Genomic DNA, 24,601 nt, shown 5'->3' on the forward strand with positions numbered 1-24,601 from the left:
GAATCAAACTATGAGACTTCAGACTATACTATAATCTATAGTGAAAAAACAGCATGGTACTGGCACAAAAATAGAGAGGCAGATGTATGGAACAGAATTGAGAACCAAGAGATGAACCTAGACACTTAACCACCATTTGAGCCCATCAAAAATATAAATTGGGGGAAAGATTCCCTATTTAACAAATGGTGTTGGTTAAACTGGCTGGCAACTTGTAGAAGACTGAAACTGGACCCACACCTTTCACCTCTAACAAAAATTAACTCTCCAGGAAGGCCATGTTAACCAGTGTGATGAAAATGTATCAAACAGTCTATAAAACCAGTGTATGGTGCCCCATGATCGCATTAATGTACACAGCTATGATTTAATAAAAAATAAATAAATAAATAAATAAAAATAAATAAAAAAATATTTGACTCTCACTGGATAAAAGACTTAAATTTAAACATGAAACGATAAACATTCTTGGAGAGACTGCAGGGGAAAAACTTGAAGAAATTGGCCTGGGAGAATATTTTATGAGGAGGACCCCTGGGCAATTGAAGCAACACCAAAAATACATTACTGGGATCTGATCAAACTAAAAAGCTTCTGCACAACCATGGACACACAGTGAGTAAAGCAAACAGACGGCCCTCAGAATGGGAGAAGACATTTGCAGGTTACGTTTCTGAAAGAGGTTTGATAACCAGAATCCACAGAGAACTCAAATTTATTATTAAGAAAAGAACCAGTGATCCCATTTCATTGTGGGCAAGAAACTTGAACAGAAGCTTCTCTGAAGAATATAGGTGCATGGCCTACAGATACATGAAAAAATGCTCATCACCTTTAATCATCAAAGAAATGCAAATCAAAACCACTTTGAGATATCATCTAACTCCAGTAAGAGTGGCTCACATAACAAAATCCCAAAACTATGGATGTTGGCATGGATGTGGAGAAAAAGGAACACTTCTGCACTGCTGGTGGGAATGCAAACTAATAACGTTACTTTTGAAAAGAAGTTTGGAAAACACTCAGGGATCTAAAAGTAGATCCTGCAATTCCTGTACTACGGTATATATCCAAAAGACCAAAAATCACTTTGCAACAAAGATATTTGCACCAGATTGTTCACTGTGACTCAATTCATAATTGCCAGTCATGGAAGAAGCCCAAGTGCCCATCAACCCATGAATGTAATTATTTATAATTACATTTTCTTACGAAAGATAGATCACAACTATAGGATGCTGTGGTCTATGTGAACTTTTCCAGGATGAAAGAGAGAAGTAGAGGAGCATGGAAGGGGAGGGGGGAGGCTCAATAGAGGGAGGGTAAACGGTGGGACCACACCTATTGAGCATATTGTAAGGGTAAAAGTCAAATCTATGAAGTATAGAACATAAATGTCTTAATGCAATAATTAAGTAAATGAGGTGAAGGTTATTTTAATTAGTTGATGTAACCATTCCAAATTGTATAAAACAATCAACACATTGTACCCCACAAAAGCATAAATGTATTCATGATCTATGTGTATATGACTTAATGAAAGGAAAAAAATAAATAAAAATAAACATAAATCAACTCCAAGTATAAAGCAGATCTATTCACTAAAGTAATTCAATTTACAAAATTATCATCTTATACTTAACAATTAAGCATCTATCTTGTGAATGGGAAAATATACCATCTATAAATGTGAAATTATAATCAAAATCGGGAAAATATACCAATCTATAAATGTGAAATTATAATCAAAGTATAGCTATGTTAATAGAACACAGTATGTTTTCTCTTTCTCAGTTGGAAGAACTCCAAGGAAAGTTCAAAAGTTTAAAAATTCACTTCAAAGATTTGGTTCAGTTTTTAGATAAATGAAATCACTTGTAAAAAACAGTTTACTAATTTTATTATTTTGTGAGCTTACTGATTTTACTAATTTTTCACAAAACAAATACAGAGAGAAACTAAAACACTTTGACAAGAACAAATAAATTTGTTTGTAGCCTAATAATAATAGATTATGCTTTTATGCCAAACTAGCAGGAAAATTAAAACAAACTTGCTTAAATTTTCTTGAGTCATTTTCCAAATTAAAATCGTATTAGGTAATGGAATCTATTTGTGATCATCCTGAGATCCATATTCATTTGTTATCTGTTGACACAAAAATAGCAAGAGCCTTCTCTGTCTTATTTACCTCAGCCCACTCTGTGGAACCCAAAAGTCCAAATTCTTCTGCATCCCAGCTGGCAAAAACAATAGTTCTTCTGGGTCTCCAGCCTATAATCATTGTTAACATACATGGTTAGGTACAACTGTCTAAAAACAAAAAGATATTAAGAAAGTTATATTTTTTGTTATCACCTAGGAAAGAAAAGTTAATTACCTCTACTCATCAGTTTTCCAAAACTCTGGGCAATTTCTTGCAAAACAGCAGCCCCACTGGTTGGGTCAATAGCTCCAAATACCCAGGAGTCCCTGTGACCTCCCAGAATAACATACCTGTCTGGAAAGGAATATGTTCAAAATAACTACAACTTTAAATATATAATAAATGTTTGTAGTTTATGTTTTCAAATTCAACTTTCTCTTGCTTAAGTCCCCTCTCTAGAAAAAAATCTCCATAAGAAGTTCTTGTTTAAATTTCCTTCATAGAAAATCACTATAATGTTTTCTTTTAGAGTTGTACAATTTTCTCCTAAATTTAGTAGTTTCAAATCAATCAAGAAAAAAAATCATTGACTTGAAATTTATCATCATTTTTTTTTTTTTTTGAGACAGAGTCTCACTCTGTTGCCCTGGGCATAGTGCCATGGTCTAATAGCTCACAGCAACAACAAACTCTAGGGCTGAAGTGATCTTCTTGTCTCAGCTTCCAAATAGCTGGGACTACAGGTGCCTGCCACAATGCTTGGCCAGTTTTTCTATTTTTAGTAGAGATGGGGTCTTGCTCTTGCTCAGGCTGGTCTTGAACTCCTAAGCTCAAGCAATCCACCTGCCTCAGCCTCCCCCTTTTTAATCCTTGTAAAAACAACATGCTAAAAAAAAAAAAATCACTGACTCACCAGGTTCCACAGATCCTCGGATAGTTCCAATTACATTGTAAATCCTTGTGATTTTATTGGTGTTATGCACATGCATTCTAACCTTCCTAGAATTTCAAAAAGAATAAACTACTCAGTATAGAGCATTATGGCTGACGTTTTCTTCCATTGTTTTATTATGAAAAGCTATTTTCATAATGAAAGTTTATTATGAAAAAATGTAAAATGGAAGATCGGGTTCTCATATATTGACCACTTAAGTTCAGTAATTTTGTTTTTATTCTTCTTTTTTTTTTTTTTTTTTTTTTTTTTTTTAGAGACAGAGTCTCATTTTATCGCCCTCGATAGAGTGCTGTGGCATCACACTTCACAGCAACCTCCAGCTCCTGGGCTTACTGTTGAACCATCAGCAAGTAAGTTTCAGACATCATGTCATTCATTCCTAAGTTCCTAAACATGCCTCTTAAAGTCACTTATAGATATACTATTATTGATTAAAAATTCAAAATATTCCTTTATTAAAAATGTCTTAATAAAGACATTTATTTGGGCAGTGCCGGTGGCTCAGTGAGTAGGGCACTGGCCCCAGATACCAAGGGTGGCAGGTTTGAACCCGACCCCAGCCAAACTGCAATTAAAAAAAAAAAGTCTTAGTTTATTCTAAAAATTCTCAATACACCTTCCTTAATTACAAAAAAAGGGGAAGATATCTGATTATGCAATAAAGGCAAAAATATAAACATTATTTGAATATTTTTCTTTGTATTTATATTAAATCCTGCTATTTTGTAACTTTCTTAATGAGTATGGAAGTGGCATATAAGTTCATTGTTAAAGAGCTGACTGAGTCCTACTTATAACAAACATGATATATTGCTAAATGAGAATTTGGGAAGCTCCTGCTAAAATACACAACTACATAATGAGACATTTCCAGACCTTCAATGTTGATTCTGATCTGAGCTATACTTGTAAATATTCATTTATAAATTACAGTTAACCAAATTAGAAAACAAGGGAAAAATTAATCAAGCTCATCAAGACAGAACAAAAAGTGACATCAACATTTTATTAATCCAAAATGACATGAGAAAATTGCCATATTTTGAAAGAAGAACAAACTAAATATTTATCCTAGGAGTGAGGGTACCCCACTTGTTTCTAGTTTGTGGTTATTTTTTTAAATGGAAGAACTAATATGTTGTCAAAACCTGCATATTGTTAAAAGCAGATTCTGGCCCCCAGACAAAAGTATACCACTTCTGAGTGCAAATTTAATACACTCGCAATATTCAATAACAGTACTTCAAAGGAAAACTAATCAATGGATGAGAGTTTTTTAATCTTTTTTTTTTAATAGCATCAATTATGTTAGGATGTATGAGTGTTTTGTTTTTTTTTTATTTTAAGGCATTAAGTGAGGAATTTATTTTTGCTTCCAAGAGATAAGAATATTAGAAAGACCAAAATATTGTTTTGCATGTCTTCCTGAAAATATCTTAGGTTAAGAAGCCCAAATTTGTTGATCTCATATGTCATTAAATAAAATTAAGAAAAGAAAAACATAACAAATGAAGAATGATGGAAAAAAATTGATGCTAACCTAAACATAAAAATAAACATGTGCTCTCTGCTCAGATTCTGAAAGCTTTTGCAGGCTAGGAAAGCAATGCAAAATTACCTGAAAGAATCACCCCCGGTAAAGCCAGGCCCAATATTATAACCCACATTAAGACTTCCCTTCCAGCTGTCATCTGGTGGAGCAGTTCCTCCCAAATGGCTGTCAAAAGAAAATAAAATGACAGATAAAGGTTGAGTATGACAACTTTCAAGAAGAAATAATAAAATTTGACGATAAAATAATATTTCTTTCATATACCTAAGAAATATATTTACTAAGTGCTAGGTTTAGGTACTATCGAAAACTTCCGTTGGAGAGCTTACATTCCAGTGAGATAGCCATAATGGAAATAAATAAGTAAAATACCACATATGTAATGTGTTAGTGATAAGAGATAAGGAGAAAAAATAAAATAGTGAGGGCAAATGGGAAGCATCTGCCTCCTTACCTTTGACCTAGTTATTTATGTGGGAAAGCACTGAGTCCAAAAATCCTGACACTCAATGACTGCCAAGGATAAGAAACTTGTAAAGAAGCTGCTGGTTACATAATAGGCACTCACAAGCAATTATTAAGTTGTGCTAATGCAAACATTTAAAATATAATAATATAATAAAAGCAAACACAATTTATCATATTCTAGACACTGCAAAATACATACATGATCTTACAATAATGCTACCATGGAGGAAAAATTACTGTTCTCATTTTATAGACAAGGAAACTGAATCAGAAAAAGATTAAGCAACTAGTCCAAGGCCATTCATCTCGTATGTGGTGGGCATTATTTTTAAACTTCATATCAAATATAAATATGGAATTAATATCTATGAAAATCCAACTACTTGAAAAATCTCAAATTTGTATTCATTTTTATTTTCAGACATAGTTTCATATTTTGAGAATTTTCATTTGTAGCAAACAGAGCAATGTTTTCCTATTATTTTTTATTTTTTTAAATTCAGGTTAATTTGAGAATATAAAGAATTAGGTTACAGTGTTTGCATTTGTTAGGTACAGTCCCTGTTATAGTTGTGTCCCGCCCCCAGAAGGTGAGCCACGTACTCCCACATTTTAGGCAGTAAACAGACTACTTTTCTCTTACGTAATAAAAAGACAGTATGTTTTGTTTTTCCAACTTCAGGTATTATATTGATATAAAACTTCACTTTTTAAATAATTAGCCTTCAGATATTGTTGGTTTTAGATCAGAAAATGGATACCTCAATCCAAAATATCTTAATATCTTAATTTTATATCCAACTAGTAAACAATACCGTAATAATATTTCCGCATCATTATATCCAATGGGTTGTACAGGTATTTTGGGGATTCCCACTCCTTCTTCAATGTTAAGTCTAAAGGTGTACTCTGCAAAAATCAAGTGCATAAAAAGAAAATAATTAAAGAATCTGAACAAGGGGTATGAAAGAATTTTTTGTATTACTGTTGCATGTTTAACATACGTTTACAATTATGCCAAAATTAAACATTCCCAAAAAGACAAACAATCATAGAATATGGCTTAGTTGATTCAACAGTAAGAATTAAATAATTTAGGGTGGCGCCTGTGGCTCAGAGGAGTAGGGTGCCAGCTCCATATGGCGGAGGTGGCGGGTTCAAACCCAGCCCCTGCCAAAAACTGCTAAAAGTAAAAAAAAAAAAAAAAGTAAATCATTTACATTTTAAAGTTAAATTTCTCATAGAAATTATAGATTCCCAAATTTGTTTTGACATTTTGTATAATTATCTTGAATTTTACAAGAATATTTTATTTCCTCAGAGGTATCTTGAATCCTTCTTAAAGAAGTTTCCTTAACAAGATGGCTAGGTAATGTGTCTAAGATTCTGAAACTATAAATAATTGGAATATATAAGGAATATATAAGATCTTTGGAATAAAAGATAAACATCTTATTCAAATAATAATGTAATAAATATTCTCTGTAAGGAAAGTCTGAAGATACTTCCAGCCTTATAACTTCCCTGGAGCTTTGGATTTCAGTCAAGATAAAGTAAAAGGGACTAAATTTACCTTCATACTTGAAACAATTTTTTTTTTTTTTTTTTTTGGTTTTTGGCCGGGGCTAGGTTTGAACCTGCCACCTCCGGCATATGGGACCGGCGCCCTGCTCACTGAGCCACAGGTGCCGCCCTTGAAACAATTTTAAAATGACAAAATATACAAAACAATACCTTTTCCATAAGATTTATTATTTAAATTATTTTATAAGATAATTGACTGTTGTAACAAAAATTTTAATAATATGATTAGAAAATTTTGAAGTGGGTAAGTCTTGAGTCACACTAACAATTAATTTGACCTAATTTACTTTATGTTTCCAGTTATAGAATGCTCCACCTCAAAACAGAATACACATTGTTTCAGGTGTATATAGAATGTGTAAGATAGACCATATTCTGGGTCATAAAACACATCTTAATAAATGTAAATGGTTTTGTTTGGACCTTTATAAAGAGACCAAAAAAATGTAAAAATCATACAAAGTATGTTCTTTGGCTACAGTAGAATTAAATCAGAAATCAATATTAGAAAGACAACTAGAAAATCTCCAAGTATTTGAAAACTAAATAATACACTTAAAAATAAACCATGGGTAAAAGTAGAAATGAAGAGGAAAATTAGAAAATATTTGGCGCTAACAAAATATAAAATACAATGTATTAAAAGTTGTATGAAGCAGTTAGGGCAGTGCTTAGAGAAAGAATAATAGCACTAAATCACCTGTCTTAGGAAAAAAGAGAAAGGTTTCAAACAAATGACTTTGAAGTCTAACTTCAAATTAGAAAAACAATGAATGAAGGCCAAATATGCATGAGAAAGGACATAAAAAAGAACAAAACACAAATCTAAGAAATGGGAAGAAACATAAATAAATAACAGAGAAAAATCAATGAAACCCAAAGCTCGTTCTTTGTAAAGATCAATAAAACTAATAAATGTTTGTCTCTAGTAAGACAGCTCAAGAAAAAGAAAGACCAGACATAAATTTCCAATATTAGGAATAAAGGAGAGAATATTGCTTTAGTGTCTGAAAACAAAGAATAAGAAAATATTATGAACACCTCTATGCCCATAAAGTCAATAATTTCTATGAAGGGGAGAAAATCCTCAGAACACAGAAACTATCAAAGCTCACTCAAGAATCAACAGGTAATCTGCAAAGCCATATATCTATTAAAGAAATTCAATTTGTCACGAAAAACAATCCTACAAACACAATTTCAGGCTCAGCTGGATTCCAAGGTAATTCTACCAAACATATATAGACAAAATTGAACTCATCCCATACAAAATCTGGCGGAAAGATGAAAAAGATAGAATAGTTTCCAACTCATTCAAAGAGGCCAGCATTACTCTGATATCAAAGATATCACAAGAAAATAAATATAGAGACCAAGATCCCTTATGAACATAGAGATATTAAGAAAAATTCACCACACAAGAAAATAAATAGAGACCAAGATCCCTTATGAACATAGAGATATTAAGAAAAATTCACCAAAAATTCAACAGCATAATAAATTCTAAGTAAATTTTATCTCAGGATAGCAGGGTTGGTTTAAAACTCAAATTACGGGCGGCACCTGTGGCTCAAGGAGTAGGGTGCCAGTCCCATATGCCGGAGGTGGCGGGTTCAAACCCAGCCCCGGCCAAAAAAAAAAAAAAAAAAAACCATAAAACTCAAATTACTATAATTTAACAAAAGTAAAAAAATAACGTGATTTTCTTAGTATACACACAAAAAAGCAAAATGCAATATACTTTCTAGATGAACTCTCACCACTTTAGTATAGAAGTAATCTTTCTTAGTGATAGGAAAAGAATCTGTAAAAAACCTAGAACTAGCATAATATTTAACAGAGAATGAGTTGATGCTTTCTGAAAATGGAAAAAAGCAAAGATGTCTGCTCTAACAATTTCTGTCCAAGATTGTATGGGAAGTTCTAGCCAATACAAGAGGGCAAGAAAAGGTAATAAAACATATCCAGATTAGAAACAAAGAAATAAAATGTCCTTATTTGTAAATGGCATGATCATCCATGTAAAAACTCTCAGAATCTACAAAAACCTACCAGGACTAACTGGTAAGTCTAACAAGCTTGCAGGATACAAGATCAATGTATTTCCTGTAGAAATACAATAGTGTTTCTATTAATATTTGCTAGTAATGAAAAATCGGAATTAAAATTTTATAATATAAAACTATGAAGTGTTTATAGATAAACTGACAACAAATATCCATAACTCTTATGGTGAAACCATAAAACATTGTTGAGAGAAACTAAAGAATAGTGACTTGTACATAGATCAGAAGAATCAATATATTTTTTTTTTTTTTTGTAGAGACAGAGTCTCACTTTATGGCCCTCGGGTAGAGTGTCATGGCGTCACACGGCTCACAGCAACCTCCAACTCCTAGGCTTAGGCGATTCTCCTGCCTCAGCCTCCCGAGCAGCTGGGACTACGGGCGCCCGCCACAACGCCCGGCTATTTTTTGGTTGCAGTTTGGCCGGGGCTGGGTTTGAACCCGCCACCCTCGGCATATGGGGCCGGCGCCCTACTCACTGAGCCACAGGCGCCGCCCAAGAATCAATATTTTTAAAATGTCAGTTCTCCTCAAATTGATCTAAAGATTTCATTTAATCCAAGTCAAACTCCCAGGAGGCTTTTTCATAGAAATTAGCAAGCTGCTTCTAAAATTCACATGGAAAGGACCAAGAGGGGACACAGATATTCTGAAATAGTGATAATTTGAAGGACTTACATACTTATTGGAGTGTAGAATTTTAAAGATTGCCATACTACATGTTAGTGAGGACGTAGCTATGATTATGCCACTGCTCTCTAGCCCAGGCAACAGAGCAAGAACCTGCAAAGGAAAAGTACTGAAACTAGAGAGTACTAAAAAGTACCAAAATATAAAGATTTCTCTTTAAAGAAAAAAGAGCTTGCACAAGTATTCATAACACATTTATGTATAAGGGCCCTTAAACTGAAAACAACCCAGATGCTCATTAACAGGTAAATGAATAAAAAAAAAACTATGCTATGGACATTCAATGGAATACTAGTCAGCAAAAGAGAGAAAGAGAGAAACTATTGACGCAGACGTCAATATAGATAGATCTCAAAATAATTATGCTCACAGAAGAAAGCATATCAGTGGTTGCCTAGGAATTGGCATGGAGAAGGCAGGAAGATTTGGGAAGGAGGGAATACAAGGAGACAAGAGGAAACATTTTGGGAGGATAGTAGATATGTTCGCTATCTTGATGGTGGAGATCATTTTCCATATATCAAAAGTTTTCAAGTTTTATTTTTTATTCTTTTTATTTTTATTTATTTATTTATTTTTGAGACAGAGTCTCAAGCTGTCGCCCTGGACAGAGTGCCATGGCATTATAGCTCACAGCAACCTCCAACTCCTGGGCTCAAGAGATTCTCATGCCTCCACCTCCCAAGTAGCTGGGACTACAGGCGCCCACCACAAACACGTGGCTATTTTTTGGTTGTAATTGCCATTGTTTGGCAGGTCCAGGCTGGATTCAAACCCACCAGCTCTGGTGTATGTGGCTGGTGCCTCAGCTGCTTGAGCTACAGGCACTGAGCCAAGTTTTATTTATTTTTTCGTTTTATTTTTTAATTTTATTTATTTCTTTTTTTGCAGTTTTTGGCCGGGGTGGGTTTAAACCTGCCACCCCTGGCATATAGGGCCAACACCCTACTCCTTTGAGCCTCAGGCGCCGCCTGCCAAGTTTTATTTTTTAAATAATGCAAAAGTTATTGAAAAAAATATTTGATCTAGGGCGGCATCTGTGGCTCAAAGGGGTAGAGTGCCGGCCCTATATGCCGGACGTGGTGGGTTCAAACGCAGCCCCAGCCAAAAGCTGCAAAAAAAAAAAAAAGAAGGTTAAAATCTCTAGGTAACTCAGCAAACCTAAATTCCAGTTTGTTGAGAGCAAAATCATTGAATATGAGGATCAGGGTTTCTGAACCTCTGCTGAAGAAAATGGAGACCGTGAACTAAGCGTTCCCTCCCAAACCCAAAGTAACACAAGAGGGATGCTCCTGAATTCCTGGCAATAGTAATCCGAAAGGACACAGTGGTATGCCAGTTATATTAGTTTTCATGCTATTTTGTAGATCCTTGCTTTTATTCCATCTAACAGGGCAAGGAATATTTTTGCAAAAATGTAAGATTAACAAGTTCATCTATTACTGGGCAGCACCTGTAGCTCAGTGAGTAGGGCACCGGCCCCATATGCTGAGGGTGGTGGGTTCAAACCCAGCCCCGGCCAAACTGCAACAACAAAAAAAAATAGCCGGGCATTGTGGCAGGTGCCTATAGTCCCAGCTGCTCGGGAGGCTGAGGCAAGAGAATCACATAAGCCCAAGAGCTGGAGGTTGCTGTGAGCCGTGTGACGCCACGGCACTCTACTAAGGGCAGTAAAAAAAACAAGTTCATCTATTACCTTTAGCAGGATAGCCTGGAGTGAGTGGGTCACCAGCACCATTCAAATTTAACACATTTCCTCTCTGGGCTGCAGTTCCAGGAAGATTCCATCCTTTGGGATATGACTGTACCCCAGGGGCAAAGTAGTCAGCTGGATCTGAGTATAAGACAATCCCTATGGCTCCTGCTAACATTGCATTTTTAACCTGCAGAGGCAACATGCAATCCGTAATGCAGAAATGGCAAATTATTGACTTATTCACATAAGAAAACTATGAATTTAATAATGAAAGAAAAATTAGACACTACTTTTTATCACACCATTAGACATTCAGTTTCTCTTGGCCTTGAATACAATTCTCTCTTTGTAGAAATAAACTTCCATTTATTCTACAAAATTCTAAATAAGGTAATCACTTCTTCTGTGAAACCTTCCTAAAATCCCCCAAACTTCAACCTTAATGTCCCTCTTCTTTGTACGTCTGTATTTTCTAGATATTTCTGTTATAGGATAGATAATAATGTATTAAAATATCTTTTAAGTGTCTGTCTCTCCCACTAGATTAATGGTGTTTTGAGAACATGGACCATGCCTATTCATTTAAGTACTGCCTTCCAAAATCTTGTATATCATAGAGTAAGCACTCTACAAGTATGTGTGGAACTAAATAGAGTTAAAATTTTATGCATGCTATATTATATCAAGGGGACTACAATCTGTCATGTTTTTGAAGGACAATTTGATGATGTCTATCAAAATTTTGAAAGAACATACACTCTGATTCAGCCGTTCAATATGTAAAAATTTATACTACAGAAATCTTCACACATATGTTTGAAGTATATATGGCTGAGGAAATACACAAGGGAATTATTTATAGCAGTTACAAATTCAAGACAAGCATCCATCAGTAAGGAATAGCTAAATAAATTGCTTATCAATTCTGTGAAATATTATGCTATCATTTAAAAAAGTGAAAAATTCAATACGTAGTTACATGGAAATGACTAAGCACCAGCCATTAACCTAAGCACTTTCAAACATAAAGTCATTTAACCCTAGGAAGAACGCTATGAAATTAGAGCTACTGTCAGCATTTCCATTTTATATATGAGGAAACTGTGCCAAAGAGAGAGTGTAATTTGCTCACAGGAAATATCTAGAAAGAACAGGAACCCAAATATTACTTTATTAAAAATAATAGTTTTCCAGATATGTAAGGTAATATAAAAACAGAATTTTCTGTGCATCATGGCAAATACCAAAAAATAATAAATAAATAAATTAAATAAATAAAGAGAGAGAAAAGGAAGAAAGAATGAAAAATTCCAAAAGCAATTTTGAAAACTATAAAGCAAGACAATCATGTACATTTACAGGATATATCCTCTTTCATTCGTCCCCTCCAGAAAAACAAATAACACCATACTTTATTCCCTCTGAAGATTTTTCCGTATCTTGCAATAACTATCTTCCCGGTGCAATTGATGTTCATCTCTCTTTCTAATTTGAAAAAATCTTCGGTACGAGCATAGTTAACATAGACAAGATCTCCCTATAGAGAAAAGAAAACAGTTACATATTACAGCTGAAACTAAAAAGAAAACCAAAAAATAAATTTGTGGCACAATATTGAATCATCAAAATTTTCATTTCCTTATTTGGAATTAATAAACAGACTATGGTAATTCTGCAAAAGTCTTTACAGAATCCTTCCAAATCCAGAAAAGTTAAAAAAAAATGGTAATACAGAGGGTGTAAAAAAAAGTATACACTTTTTTTTTTTTTTTTTTTTGGCAGTTCTTGGCTGGGGCTGGGTTTCAACCCAGCACCTCCAGCATATGGGGCTGGCGCCTTACTCCTTTGAGCCACCGGGCCGCCCTAGTATACACATTTTAAGAAAGAAAAACTGTAATAAAATTGTAATACTCAGGGTGGCACCTGTAGCTCAGTGGTTTGGGAGCCGGCCTATATACCGAGGGTGGTGGGTTCAAACCCAGCCCCGGCCAAACTGCAACAAAAAATAGCCAGGTGTTGTGGCGGGCACCTGTAGTCCCAGCTACTCAGGAGGCTGAGGCAAGAGAATCGCCTAAGCCCCAAAGCTGGAGGTTGCTGTGAGCTGTGTGATGCCGCAGCACTCTGCCATGGGTGATAAAGTGAGACTCTGTCTCTAAAATAAATAAATAAATAAATAAAAATAAAATAAAATTGTAATACTCAATACATACCAATAACAAAAGATGCACACAATTGCAAAGTTTGACTTCTGCAATTACAAGAGGTGCTCGGAGTATATACGTAACACAGTATGTAACACAGATACCGTATCTTATAATGTGAATGCAGTTTTGGCATCCCCTGTGTATAAGACTTATTTAAACAGTGTGCTGTTTTGAAGAAATTATCAGTATATATAAGACTACAGCAATAAATAAACACCATTAAAAATACCAACTATTTTTAATTTCTAGCCATGCTATTAATTTAAGAACTCTGCTGCAGTATTACCTATAAAATCAGATCTTCAAATATATAAAAAATTTAGATTGTGAGGCGGCGCCTGTGGCTCAGTGAGTAGTGTGCCGGCCCCATATACCAAGGGTGGTGGGTTCAAACCCAGCCCTGGCCAAAATGCAACATAAAATAGCTGGGCGTTGGCACCTGTGGCTCAGTCGGTAAGGCGCTGGCCCCATATACCGAGGGTGACGGGTTCAAACCCAGCCCCAGCCAAACTGCAACCAAAAAATAGCCAGGCGTTGTGGCAGGCGCCTGTAGTCCCAGCTACTCGGGAGGCTGAGACAAGAGAATCGCTTAAGCCCAGGAGTTGGAGGTTGCTGTGAGCTGTGTGAGGCCACGGCACTCTACCGAGGGCCATAAAGTGAGACCCTGTCTCTACCAAAAAAAAAAAAAAAAAAAAAAATAGCTGGGCGTTATGGTGGGCGCCTGTAGTCCCAGCTACTTCGGAGGCTGAGACAAGAGAATCGCCTAAGCCCAGAAGCTGGAGGTTGCTGTGAGCTGTGTGACGCCATAGCACTCTACTGAGGGCGATAAAGTGAGACTCTGTCTCTAAAAAAAAAAAAAATTAGATTGTGAACAATGGAAGGAAACTCATAAAAATATCCGTTGCTTTTACTGAATTAAAGGTACACTCAGCAGTTTGTTATTTCAGAGTGACATCTACTTCCTCAGGTTTATTTGAAAAATGAATTTTTTTCTTTTTGTCTTTTTCTGTTGTTGTTTTCTGTTTTATTAGTAATAGTATTTTTAATCACAAGGACAAAGGACTCATAGTACATCAAACAATGGATTAGCACATGTGTTTCACCTCGTAGGTTGTATATAGCAAAGGAACATTTAAAGACTTGAGTAAAAAATGTCTTTTATTATTTACCTCTGGCAGGCCTTGAGCTGAGAAAGCATTATATGGTGGTACAATATTTGTAACATTCTCATATCCATCTGGTAGTGGTTCAAGATACGATGTGTTGAAAATCTAGTTAAGAGTTGAAACATGGCAAATTGGAGAGAATGATTCAAGATTATTATTATTATTGAGGTAATTCATTTACCTTCAAGTCACACTTAAGATTAAGCACCCTTGAACATTCTATAATGAAACAGGTAAATTACACTGACAAGAAAGAGCTCTACCATTAGTATGTCTTCACAATAATAGAAAGTTTTACAAATGCTCACAACCCCGGGTAACTAAAAGTTCCCTTGTAAAGTGCAAAAATAGGGCTTTAGAGATGACACTTCATTATGCCTTTTCAGCTTCCTTTGTGGGCTCCTTTTCTTTTATCTTCACTTAAATAATATCTCCCCATGTTTTATCACTAGCTCACAGCTTGCCTCTATACTGAGATTTCACTGGCTATCAAAATTTTGCCAGTAGTTAATATGCTTATGATGCTCAGTGTTTCAGATTCATATATTAAAAAAACCTATGGTTATTGGCCGGGCATGGTGGCTCACACCTGTAGTCCCAGCGCTGTGGGATGCCGAGGCAGGTAGATTGAGCTCAGAGGTTCAAGACCAGTATGAGCAGCAGTGAGCCAGAGTAAGACCCCGTCTCTACTAACAATATCAAAAACATCCAGCACTGACAGAGGAAGAAGAAAATCAACAAAAAAGGAGTACTTCAAACAAAGAAGAATGAACAAGCAAACTGAAATTAAAAATAAAAAAAATTAAAAAAAAAACTGGTTATTTCGGTGTGGATGTACAAACTCAACATGTTAAAATTCAAATTTATCGTTTCTCACCACTGTTCTTGTTTCTGGTCCTGCGTTTCCTACCTTTATTAATAGCTTTACTAGTTACCCACCCACACTAGACAGTCTCAGAGTCATCCTGAACTCTCTTCCAAATCCTTCCCCAATCACTGATCAAGTCCTGCTAACACACTTCCTATTTCTCAGATTCCTCCCACCTCCTCATCTCTACTGGCAACCTAATTCAAAAGTTCATTATCTTTTACCTGGTCTGCAACTTTAACTGCTTGCCTAATCTAGGTATAATCTACAATCTACAAACTAGACTGCCTACCAGAGGTCCTCAAACTTTTTAAACAGGGGGCCAGTTCACTGTCCCTCAGATCGTTGGAGGGCCAGACTATAGTTTAAAAAAAAAAAAAAAACAACCCAAATATGAACAAATTCCTATGCACACCGCACATACCTTATTTTGAAGTAAAAAAAAAAAACAAAAAAAAAAAAACAGAAACAAATACAATCCGCGGGCCGTAGTTTCAGGACCACTGGAATCTATCTAAAATACCTCTCCACCCATATCCTTCCCCTGCTGAGGTCTTGTCAATGGCTCCCATGGACTAAAGTTGAAGTTTAATCTCTTTAGGACAGCATGTATGTGTATAAATTCTTCTACAAATCAGTACCAGAGCATATCTACTGGTGTATCTCTTATCATGGCCCACTTTATATTTTATGCTCTAGAAATATTGAAAAACTTTAAGTTCTCTGGGCCGTGCTTGTGTCTCAGTAAGTAGGGAACCGGCCCCATATACTGAGGATGGTGGGTTTGAACCTGGCCCCTGCCAAACCGGAACTAAAAAATAGCTGGGCGTTCTGGCAGGTGCCTGTGGTTCCAGCTTCTCAGGAACCTGAGGTAAGAGAATCGCCTAAGCCCAAGAGCTGGAGGTTGCTGTGAGTTGTGATGCCACAGCACTCTACTGTGGGCGATAAAGTGAGACTCTGTCTCTAAAAAAAAAAAAAAAGAAAAGAAAAACTGTAAGCTCTCACCATAATACTAAGCTAGTGTACTTCTCCAAGCCTTTGTCAACATTTTGTCTTCTAACCTCTGACCTTATTTTGTCATGCAGTTAACCCCTTAAGGTCTTTCATGACTTACATAACAATTTCAGAAAAGCTTCTCTAACTCGTGAGTAACCCTTTCCTTGCAGATATAAAACGCTAATCATATTCTTCAATACCACTTACCATACTGACATTAAATTTTAAATATTCCATTGTTTGCCTCATCTTCCTGAAGCAAAAGGACCACATCCTAGTTTTCATTCTGACCTAATACCATGCCTAATGCTTTGTAGATATCAAACAATAGCTTATACCTTATCAACTTTTCCAAAAAATGTGAATTCTATTGCATTACTAACAAATTTATTTTAGTTGACCCTATGTTCAAATCCACATAAAAGGGTAGGATTATAAAAAATAAAAAGTAGGGCGGCGCCTGTGGCTCAGTGAGTAGGGCGCCGGCCCCATATGCCGAGGGTGGCGGGTTCAAACCCGGCCCCGGCCAAACTGCAACAACAACAAAAAAAAAATAGCCGGGCGTTGTGGCGGGCGCCTGTAGTCCCAGCTACTCGGGAGGCTGAGGCAAGAGAATCGCGTTAGCCCGAGAGTTAGAGGTTGCTGTGAGCCATGTGATGCCACGGCACTCTACCAAGGGTGGTACAGTGAGACTCTGTCTCTACAAAAAAAAAAAAATAAAAAATAAAAAGTAGGGGTGGCGCCTGTGGCTCAAGGAGTAGGACACCAGCCCTATATACCAGAGGTGCAGGGTTCAAACCCAGCCCTGGCCAAAAACTGAAAAAAAAAAAGGGGGGGGGCATAGAGCAGAAATGGCACCTCGAAAGGGGAAGGAAAAGAAGGAAGAATAGGTCATAAGCCTTGGACCTCAGGTGGCTGAAGGAGAGAATGTATTTGGTGTGTGTCACATCTTTGCATCCTTCAATAACACCTTTGTTCATGTCACTGATCTTTCCGGCAAGGAAACCATCTGCCAAGTGACTGGTGGGATGAAGGTGAAGGTTGACCGAGATGAAGCCTCACCATATGCTGCCATGTTGGCTGCCCAAGATGTGGCCCAGAGGTGCAAGGAGGTGGGCATCACTGCTCTACACATCAAACTTCAGGCCACAGGAGGAAATAGGACCAAGACCCCTGGACCAGGGGCCCAGTCAGCCCTCCGAGCTCTGGCCTGGTCTGGTATGAAGATAGGGCAGATTAAGGATGTCACCCCCATCTCCTCTGATAGCACCGGCAGGAAGGGAGGTTGCCGTGGTCGCCATCTGTGAACTGGACTCCTCACTATGTTTTGCATTATAAATTGCTGTGGTATAAATAAACTATTTAAACTCTAAAAAAAAAATAATAATGGGCGGCGCCTGTGGCTCAGTCAGTAGGGCACCGGCTCCATATGCCGAGGGTGACGTGTTCAAACCCGGCCCCGGCCAAACTGCAACAAAAAAATAGCCGGGCGTTGTGGCGGGCGCCTGTACTCCCAGCTACTCGGAAGGCTGAGGCAGGAGAATCGCCTAAGCCCAGGAGTTGGAGGTTGCTGTGAGCTGTGTGAGGCCACGGCACTCTACCGAGGGCGGTAAAGTGAGACTCTGTCTCTACAAAAAATAAATAAATAAATAAATAATAATAATAATAAAAATATATATATATAAAGTAGCAACATTCCATATCACCTCCATTCCACGTTTATCCACTATGGATATATAGTTGGCATTTGTCTCATTCGGGTATGATAAGAGGACATCATAATGAACCAACTTGGCTGAGTCTAGTCCAAATTTCTTCCACTGAGTTTGGATTTTCTTGGCAAGCAGTAAATTTTGCTCTGTTCCTGCCAGATGAGGAAGCTTTGTAAAAGAACTAAAATGAAAGAAAAAAATACAAGTGGGAGTTAAACACTGTATGCAGATGTGCCTAAATACAATTTTATTTTATTTTTTTTTTATTTTTAATTTCAGCTTGATTGTTCATTCTTCTTGGTTTGAAGTACTCTTTTTTGTTGTTCATTTTCTTCTTCCTCTGGCATTGCTCTGCTAAAAACAATTCTTGAAGCATTACTTGCTCTTTAGGTGCTAAGATACCATATCTAAATGAGAAATGTAAGAAACCCAGCTGGCAGAATCAATTTCTAAATATGACAATGTTAAATTACTTGTGTGCAAATGCAGTTTTTATATGATGCTCCCTTGGAAAAGAAGGCATTCCATGGTAAGTATGAACAATCAGCAGAAGCTGTTAAAATTTGCTATTTAACATCAATTAACAGGACAGTGTGGTATCGGATCAACAAGAGCTGAAACAGACTCACACAAATATGCCCGACTGATTTTTGACAAAGGTGCAACAGAAATTAAGTGGAAGAAGGACAACCTTTCATCAAATAATGCTAGAGCAATTGGATACCCACAGGCAAAAGAATAAACCTAACCAAAACCTTATGCATGTGAAGAAATTAATTTAAAATGGATCACAAATTTTAATGTAAAATGTAAACTGTAAATCTTGGCAGTGGGGAGAAGAAAAGTGATCAAGACCAGATCAAAGAGTTCTTAGAGATGAAGCCCAAAGCATGATTCATAAAAGAAAAACTGATAACTTATACCTCATCAAAATTAAAAAACAGCTGATCTAAAAATGACCCTGTTAAAAGGGTGAAAAAACAAATTACGGATGGGAGAAAATATTTGTACACTATCTTTCCTACCATATTTCAGTTGACCCTTGAAAACATGGGTTTGACCTAGACAGGTCCACCTATGAGCATATCTTTTCCAATAAATGTATTGGATACTTTTTTGGAAATTTGTGACAGGCTAGGTGTCCACAGCTCAGTAGTTAGGGTACTGGCCACATACACCAGGAATGGCGGGTTCAAATCTGGCCTGGGCCTGCTACAAACAGCAATTACAACTACAAGAACAACAACAACAACAAAAATAGCCGAGCATTGTGGCAGGTGCCTGTAGTCCCAGCTACTTGGGAAGCTGAGGCAAGAGAATCTCTTAAGCCCAAGAGTTTGAGGTTGCTGTGAGCTGTGACACCACAGCACTCTACTATGGATGATGTAATGAGACTCTGTCTCAAAAAAAAAAAAAAGAAAAGAAAATTTGTGACAATTTTAAAAAACTCTAGGTGAACAATATAGCCTAGAAATACTGAAAAAATTAAGAAAAACTTGGCATGTCATGAATGCATAGACTACATGTAGATACTAGTATATTTCATCATTTGCTACCATGAAATATACAAAACACATAAAAAGTTAAAATTTATCAAAACTTGCCTGGGAGTGATGGCTCACACCTGTAATCCTAGCACTCTGGGAGGCTGAGGGAGGAAGATTACTTGAGCTCAAGAGTTTGAGACCAGCCTAAACAAGAACAAGACTCCATCTCTACTAATAATAGAAAAACTATCAGGCATTTTGGTGGTGGTCTGTAGTGTAAGCTATTCCAGAGGCTGAGGCAGGAGGATTGCTTGAACCCAAGACTTTGAGGTTGCTGTGAGCTATGATGCCAGGGGTGACAGAATGAGACTTTGTTTCAAAAAAACAAAATTATCAAAACTTAAACACATGTAGACCATATATTCATACTTGAGAGAAATATAAACAAATGCAAAGATGCAGTATTTCATCCTAACTATCTAATTAAGAGTGGTAACTATATTTTGTACTAGTGGAATAATTTTGTAGCCACCTCCTGTTGCTATTGCAGTGAGATCAAGGATTGCCAGTATCCACTTAAAACTTCCTATGAGGCTAATCAGCTCCATGTAAGCAGTTGTCTCTGTAGCAGATTCCTTATTGCAGTAAAAAGAGGTCTCTCATGTGTTTTTCATGCTGTTTAGTGCAATACTGTAAATCCTGAATCACACCATACGACTTACACAAAGTGCCACCAGTGAGGCTGAAAGTGCTGCCAAGAAGCAGAGAAAAGTCATGACAATTACAAGAAAAAGTAGAATTGTTGGATATGTACCATACATCGAGGTTTGCAGCTGTGGTTGTTGCCATTTCAAGATGAATTCAGCATAAAGACCATTGTAAAAAAATGAAAAGGAAATTAGCGGGCGGCGCCTCTAAGGCGCTGGCCCCATATACCGAGAGTGGCGGGTTCAAACCCGGCCCTGGCCAAACTGCAACCAAAAAATAGCTGGGCGTTGTGGTGGGCACCCGTAGTCCCAGCTACTCGGGAGGCTGAGACCAAGTTTAAGATTGATGTGAGTATCGACTTTAGAGTAAGATGATTCCTATTTACCGTCAGCCTTAACAGTTGCTTTAGATATTTAATCTCTGTGCATTTGGAAAGTCACCCAGGTGAGAGGCTATTTTGCCTAGCATTGAAACAACTCCATTACCTGTGACCTACATCATATTTGGCCTGTGTTCTTAGGTCTTATTTTTCTTTTTTTTTTAAATTTGTTGTTTTTTTTTTTGTAGAGACAGAGTCTCACTTTATGGCCCTCTGTAGAGTGCCGTGGCCTCACACAGCTCACAGCAACCTCCAACTCCTGGGCTTAAGCGATTCTCTTGCCTCCTTAGGTCTTATTTTTCAAGCAACATACACTACTGTAACTTGAGCAGGAAAGAAATAGTACATCATGAAATTTCTGGAAAAATTAGAAAATAATTTTTTAAAAAAGTAGACAGTTGGGCGGCGCCTTTGGCTCAGTCGGTAGGGCGCCGGCCCCATATACCCAGGGTGGCGGGTTCAAACCCGGCCCTGGCCAAACTGCAACCAAAAAATAGCCGGGTGTTGTGGCGGGCGCCTGTAGTCCCAGCTACTTGGGAGGCTGAGGCAAGAGAATCGCTTAAGCCCAGGAGTTGGAGGTTGCTCTGAGCTGTGTGATGCCATGGCACTCTACCGAGGGCCATAAAGTGAGACTCTGTCTCTACAAAAAAAATAAAAAAATAGTTTGATAATTTTGGAAAGGTTTGGCTTAAAACCTATCAAAACAGAAGAAGTAGCTACTAGGCTAGATTCAGGGGCTCATGCCTGTAATCCTAGCACTCTGGGAGGCCAAGGTGGGTGGATTGCCTGAGCTCACAGGATGGAGACCAGCCTGAGCAAGAGTGAGAACCCATCTCTAAAAAATAGCTGGGAGTTGTGGTGGGCGCCTATAGTCCCAGCTACTTGGGAGGCCGAGACAAGAGAATCACTTGAGCCCAAGAGTTTGAGGTTTGCTGTGAGCTCTGATGGTACAGCACTCTATCAAGGGTGACCAAGTGAGACTCTGTCTCAAAAGAAAAAAAAAAAAAAGTAGCTTCTGTCAACCAAGAGGCAGCAGACAAGTCCCCAGACCCATTAAGAAAATCACTGAGGGGTGGCGCCTGTGGCTCAATGGGTAAGGCGCCAGCCCCATATACTGAGGGTGGTGGGTTCAAACCCGGCCCCGGCTGAACTGCAACTAAAAAATAGCCGGGTGTTGTGGCAGGCACCTGTAGTCTCAGCTACTCGGGAGGCTGAGGCAAGAGACTTGCTTAAGCCCAAGAGTTGGAGGTTGCTGTGAGCCGTGATGCTACAGCACTTTACCGAGGGCCATAAAGTGAGACTCTGTCTCTACAAAAAAAAAAAGAAAATCACTGAGGAGAAAGGACATCAGCCTAACAGGTTTTTAATGAAGATGAAAGTGTCCTATTTGGGGGGAAAAAGCCACAACAGATATTAGTCAGGAAGAGAAGTGAGCCCAAGGATTTAAGGCAAGAAAAGCTGTGCTAGCTCTTCTATTTTGTGCAAATACAGTTGAGGTTAAGATCAGAACTGCATTTTCCTACTAAGCTAGTGACTCTTAAGCCTTTAAAAGGGAAAAGATAAACACCAGCTGCTGCTCTTTTGGTTATACAGCAAGAATGTCTAGACAAGAACTCTTTTTCTAGATTGGTTCCCCCCATTGATGCTTCATCCCTCCCTGCCTTGCCAGTAAGGGATGGCCTTTTAAAGTTCTTTTGATATGGGCGGTGCCTGTGGCTCAGTGAGCAGGGCGCCAGCCCCACATACCGAGGGTGGCGGGTTCAAGCCCAGCCCCGGACAAACTACAACAAAAAAATAGCCGGGCGTTGTGGCAGGCGCCTGTAGTCCCAGCTACTTGGGAGGCTGGGGCAGGAGAATTGCCTAAGCCCAGGAGTTGGAGGTTGCTGTGAGCTGTGTGACGCCATGGCACTCTACCAAGGGCAATAAAGTGAAACTCTGTCTCTACAAAAAAAAGAAAAAAGAAAAAAAAAATTCTTTTGATATTGGACAATGCCCCTGGTCACCCAGAACCCTGCGAGTTCAATACTGAAGGCATCAAAGTGTTCTCCTTGCCCCCAAACACAATGTCTCTAATTCAGCCGGGGGCTGTAAAAACCTTTAAGGCTCATTACACACAGTACTCTGTGGAAAGGACTGTCAGTGCTATAGAACTCTGATGGAACTTGGGATGCCATTGCTGTTATAGAAAAAGGCCTGAAAGCCGTCAAGCCTGACATATGAATTCCTGCCTGAGAAAATTATGCCCAGATGTTGTGCCTGACTCCACAGGATTTACAACAGAGCCAATCAAGAGAATCGTGAAGGGGCTTGGCACCTGTAGCTCAGCGGCTAGGATGCCAGCCACATGCACCAGAGCTGGGGGGTTTGAATCCAGCCTGGGCCTACCAAACAACAATGACAACTACAACCAAGAAGTAGCCGGGCATTGTGGCAGGTGCCTGTAGTCCGAGCTACTTGGGAGGCTGAGGCAAGACAATCACTTAAGCCCAAGAGTTTGAGGTTGCTGTGAGCTGTGACGCAACAGCACTCCATTGAGGGCGACACAGTGAGACTCTGTCTCAAAAAAAGAAAGAAAAAGAAAAGAAAATCATAAAGGAGGGCAGCACCTGTGGCTCAAAGGGGTAGGGCACCGGCCCCATATGCCGGAGACGGCGGGTTCAAAACCAGCCCTGGCCAGAAACTGCAAAAAAAAAGAAAGAAAATAGCAAAGGGAATTGTAGACATGGCAGAAAAGGTGGCAGTTGAAGTGTTACAAGAAATGGATCTCGAACCCTCGATGAGTCCCCAAGAATAAAAAATAAATAAATAAATAAATTTTAAAAAATACAATGTGCTGACAAAAAAAAGGAAAGAAGAAATGGATCTTGAAGAAATTTAAGAGCTAAGTCTACACTACAGTAGAGGGATTAACAGAGGATGACGTCATGGAGCTGAGCGCCTTTCAGTCAGTGCCAGACAATGAGGCAGGGATGGGAAGCGGCAGAGCCAGGAGACAAAGGGGCATCAGCTCGTCTGGTGGGAGAGCTCTGAGTGCTCAAGCCTGCCTTTGACTTCTACAGCACAGACCTCCTCACACATCTGATTCAAGCATGGAAACTAAGGCAAATGGAGGGAGAATTGGTACGGTATAGAAACATTATTAGAGAAATGAAAAAGGAAAACCTCAGACAGAGATTATGACGTTTTTCTTAAAGTTAGACCAAGTGTTCCACTTCTCCCGCCTCCCCTTCCACCCGCTCTGCCTCTGCCACCTGAGGAGAAGGACATCAGCCTAACAGATTTTAAATGAAGATGAAAGTGCCCTATTTGGGGGGAAAAAAGCCACAACAGATATTAGTCAGGAAGAGAAGTGAGCCTCAGGATTAAAGCAAGAAAGGCTGTGCTAGCTCTACTATTTTGTGCAAATACAGTTGAGGTTAAGATCAGACCTGCATTTTCCATCAGAACTGCAGACCACCCCTCTTCCTCCTCCTCAGCCTACTCAAAGACAACAAGGATGAACACCTTTTGATGGTCCACTTCTCCTGAATGAATAGTAATGTATTTCCTCTTCCTTATAATTTTCTTAATAATGTTTTCTTTTCTCTAGCTTACTTTATTGTAATAATATAGGAATTATATATAGAGCGTATAAAATGTATGTTAATCAACATTGTCATTGTTAAGGCTTCCAGTCAATAGTAAGCTATTATAGTTAAGTTTTCGGGAAGTGTAAAGTTATACGTGGAGTTTCGACTGCACTGGGCAACAGTGCCCCTAACTCCCATGTTGTTTAGGGTTTACTGTATACGAAGTATTCTCAAAACTTAATTTAAAAATATATATCCACTGAACTACTGAAAAGATCAATTTCCAGAAGGTTTGTTCCGTATAAACTCCATGTTAGTCTTTGGTAGAGTATCTTTTTCTTTTCTTTCTTTCCCT

At 38.0% G+C, this 24,601-nt stretch overlaps 1 protein-coding gene and 1 pseudogene across 3 annotated transcripts in view; one reads left to right on the forward strand and one right to left on the reverse strand.

Annotated features, from left to right (window-relative positions):
• The window catches only part of NAALAD2 (N-acetylated alpha-linked acidic dipeptidase 2), a 68,004-nt gene that overhangs the window by 37,249 nt on the left and 6,154 nt on the right, over positions 1-24,601 (reverse strand). For both annotated transcript variants that reach the window (XM_053562175.1, XM_053562177.1), the window contains 9 exons: positions 18,098-18,284; positions 14,531-14,632; positions 12,569-12,694; positions 11,158-11,344; positions 5,937-6,030; positions 4,720-4,818; positions 3,060-3,145; positions 2,381-2,500; positions 2,192-2,274 (listed from right to left, as the gene is read on the reverse strand). In XM_053562175.1, coding sequence (XP_053418150.1) covers positions 2,192-2,274; positions 2,381-2,500; positions 3,060-3,145; positions 4,720-4,818; positions 5,937-6,030; positions 11,158-11,344; positions 12,569-12,694; positions 14,531-14,632; positions 18,098-18,284 — 1,084 coding nt within the window. The remainder of the gene's footprint in view (positions 1-2,191; positions 2,275-2,380; positions 2,501-3,059; positions 3,146-4,719; positions 4,819-5,936; positions 6,031-11,157; positions 11,345-12,568; positions 12,695-14,530; positions 14,633-18,097; positions 18,285-24,601) is intronic.
• LOC128565597 (40S ribosomal protein S14-like) lies at positions 17,243-17,759 on the forward strand (annotated as a pseudogene). Its single transcript, XR_008374282.1, has one exon. The product of XR_008374282.1 is annotated as a 40S ribosomal protein S14-like (transcript).

The sequence above is a fragment of the Nycticebus coucang genome, chromosome 14, assembly GCF_027406575.1.
Source record: "Nycticebus coucang isolate mNycCou1 chromosome 14, mNycCou1.pri, whole genome shotgun sequence".
Taxonomy (NCBI): Eukaryota; Metazoa; Chordata; class Mammalia; order Primates; family Lorisidae; genus Nycticebus; species Nycticebus coucang.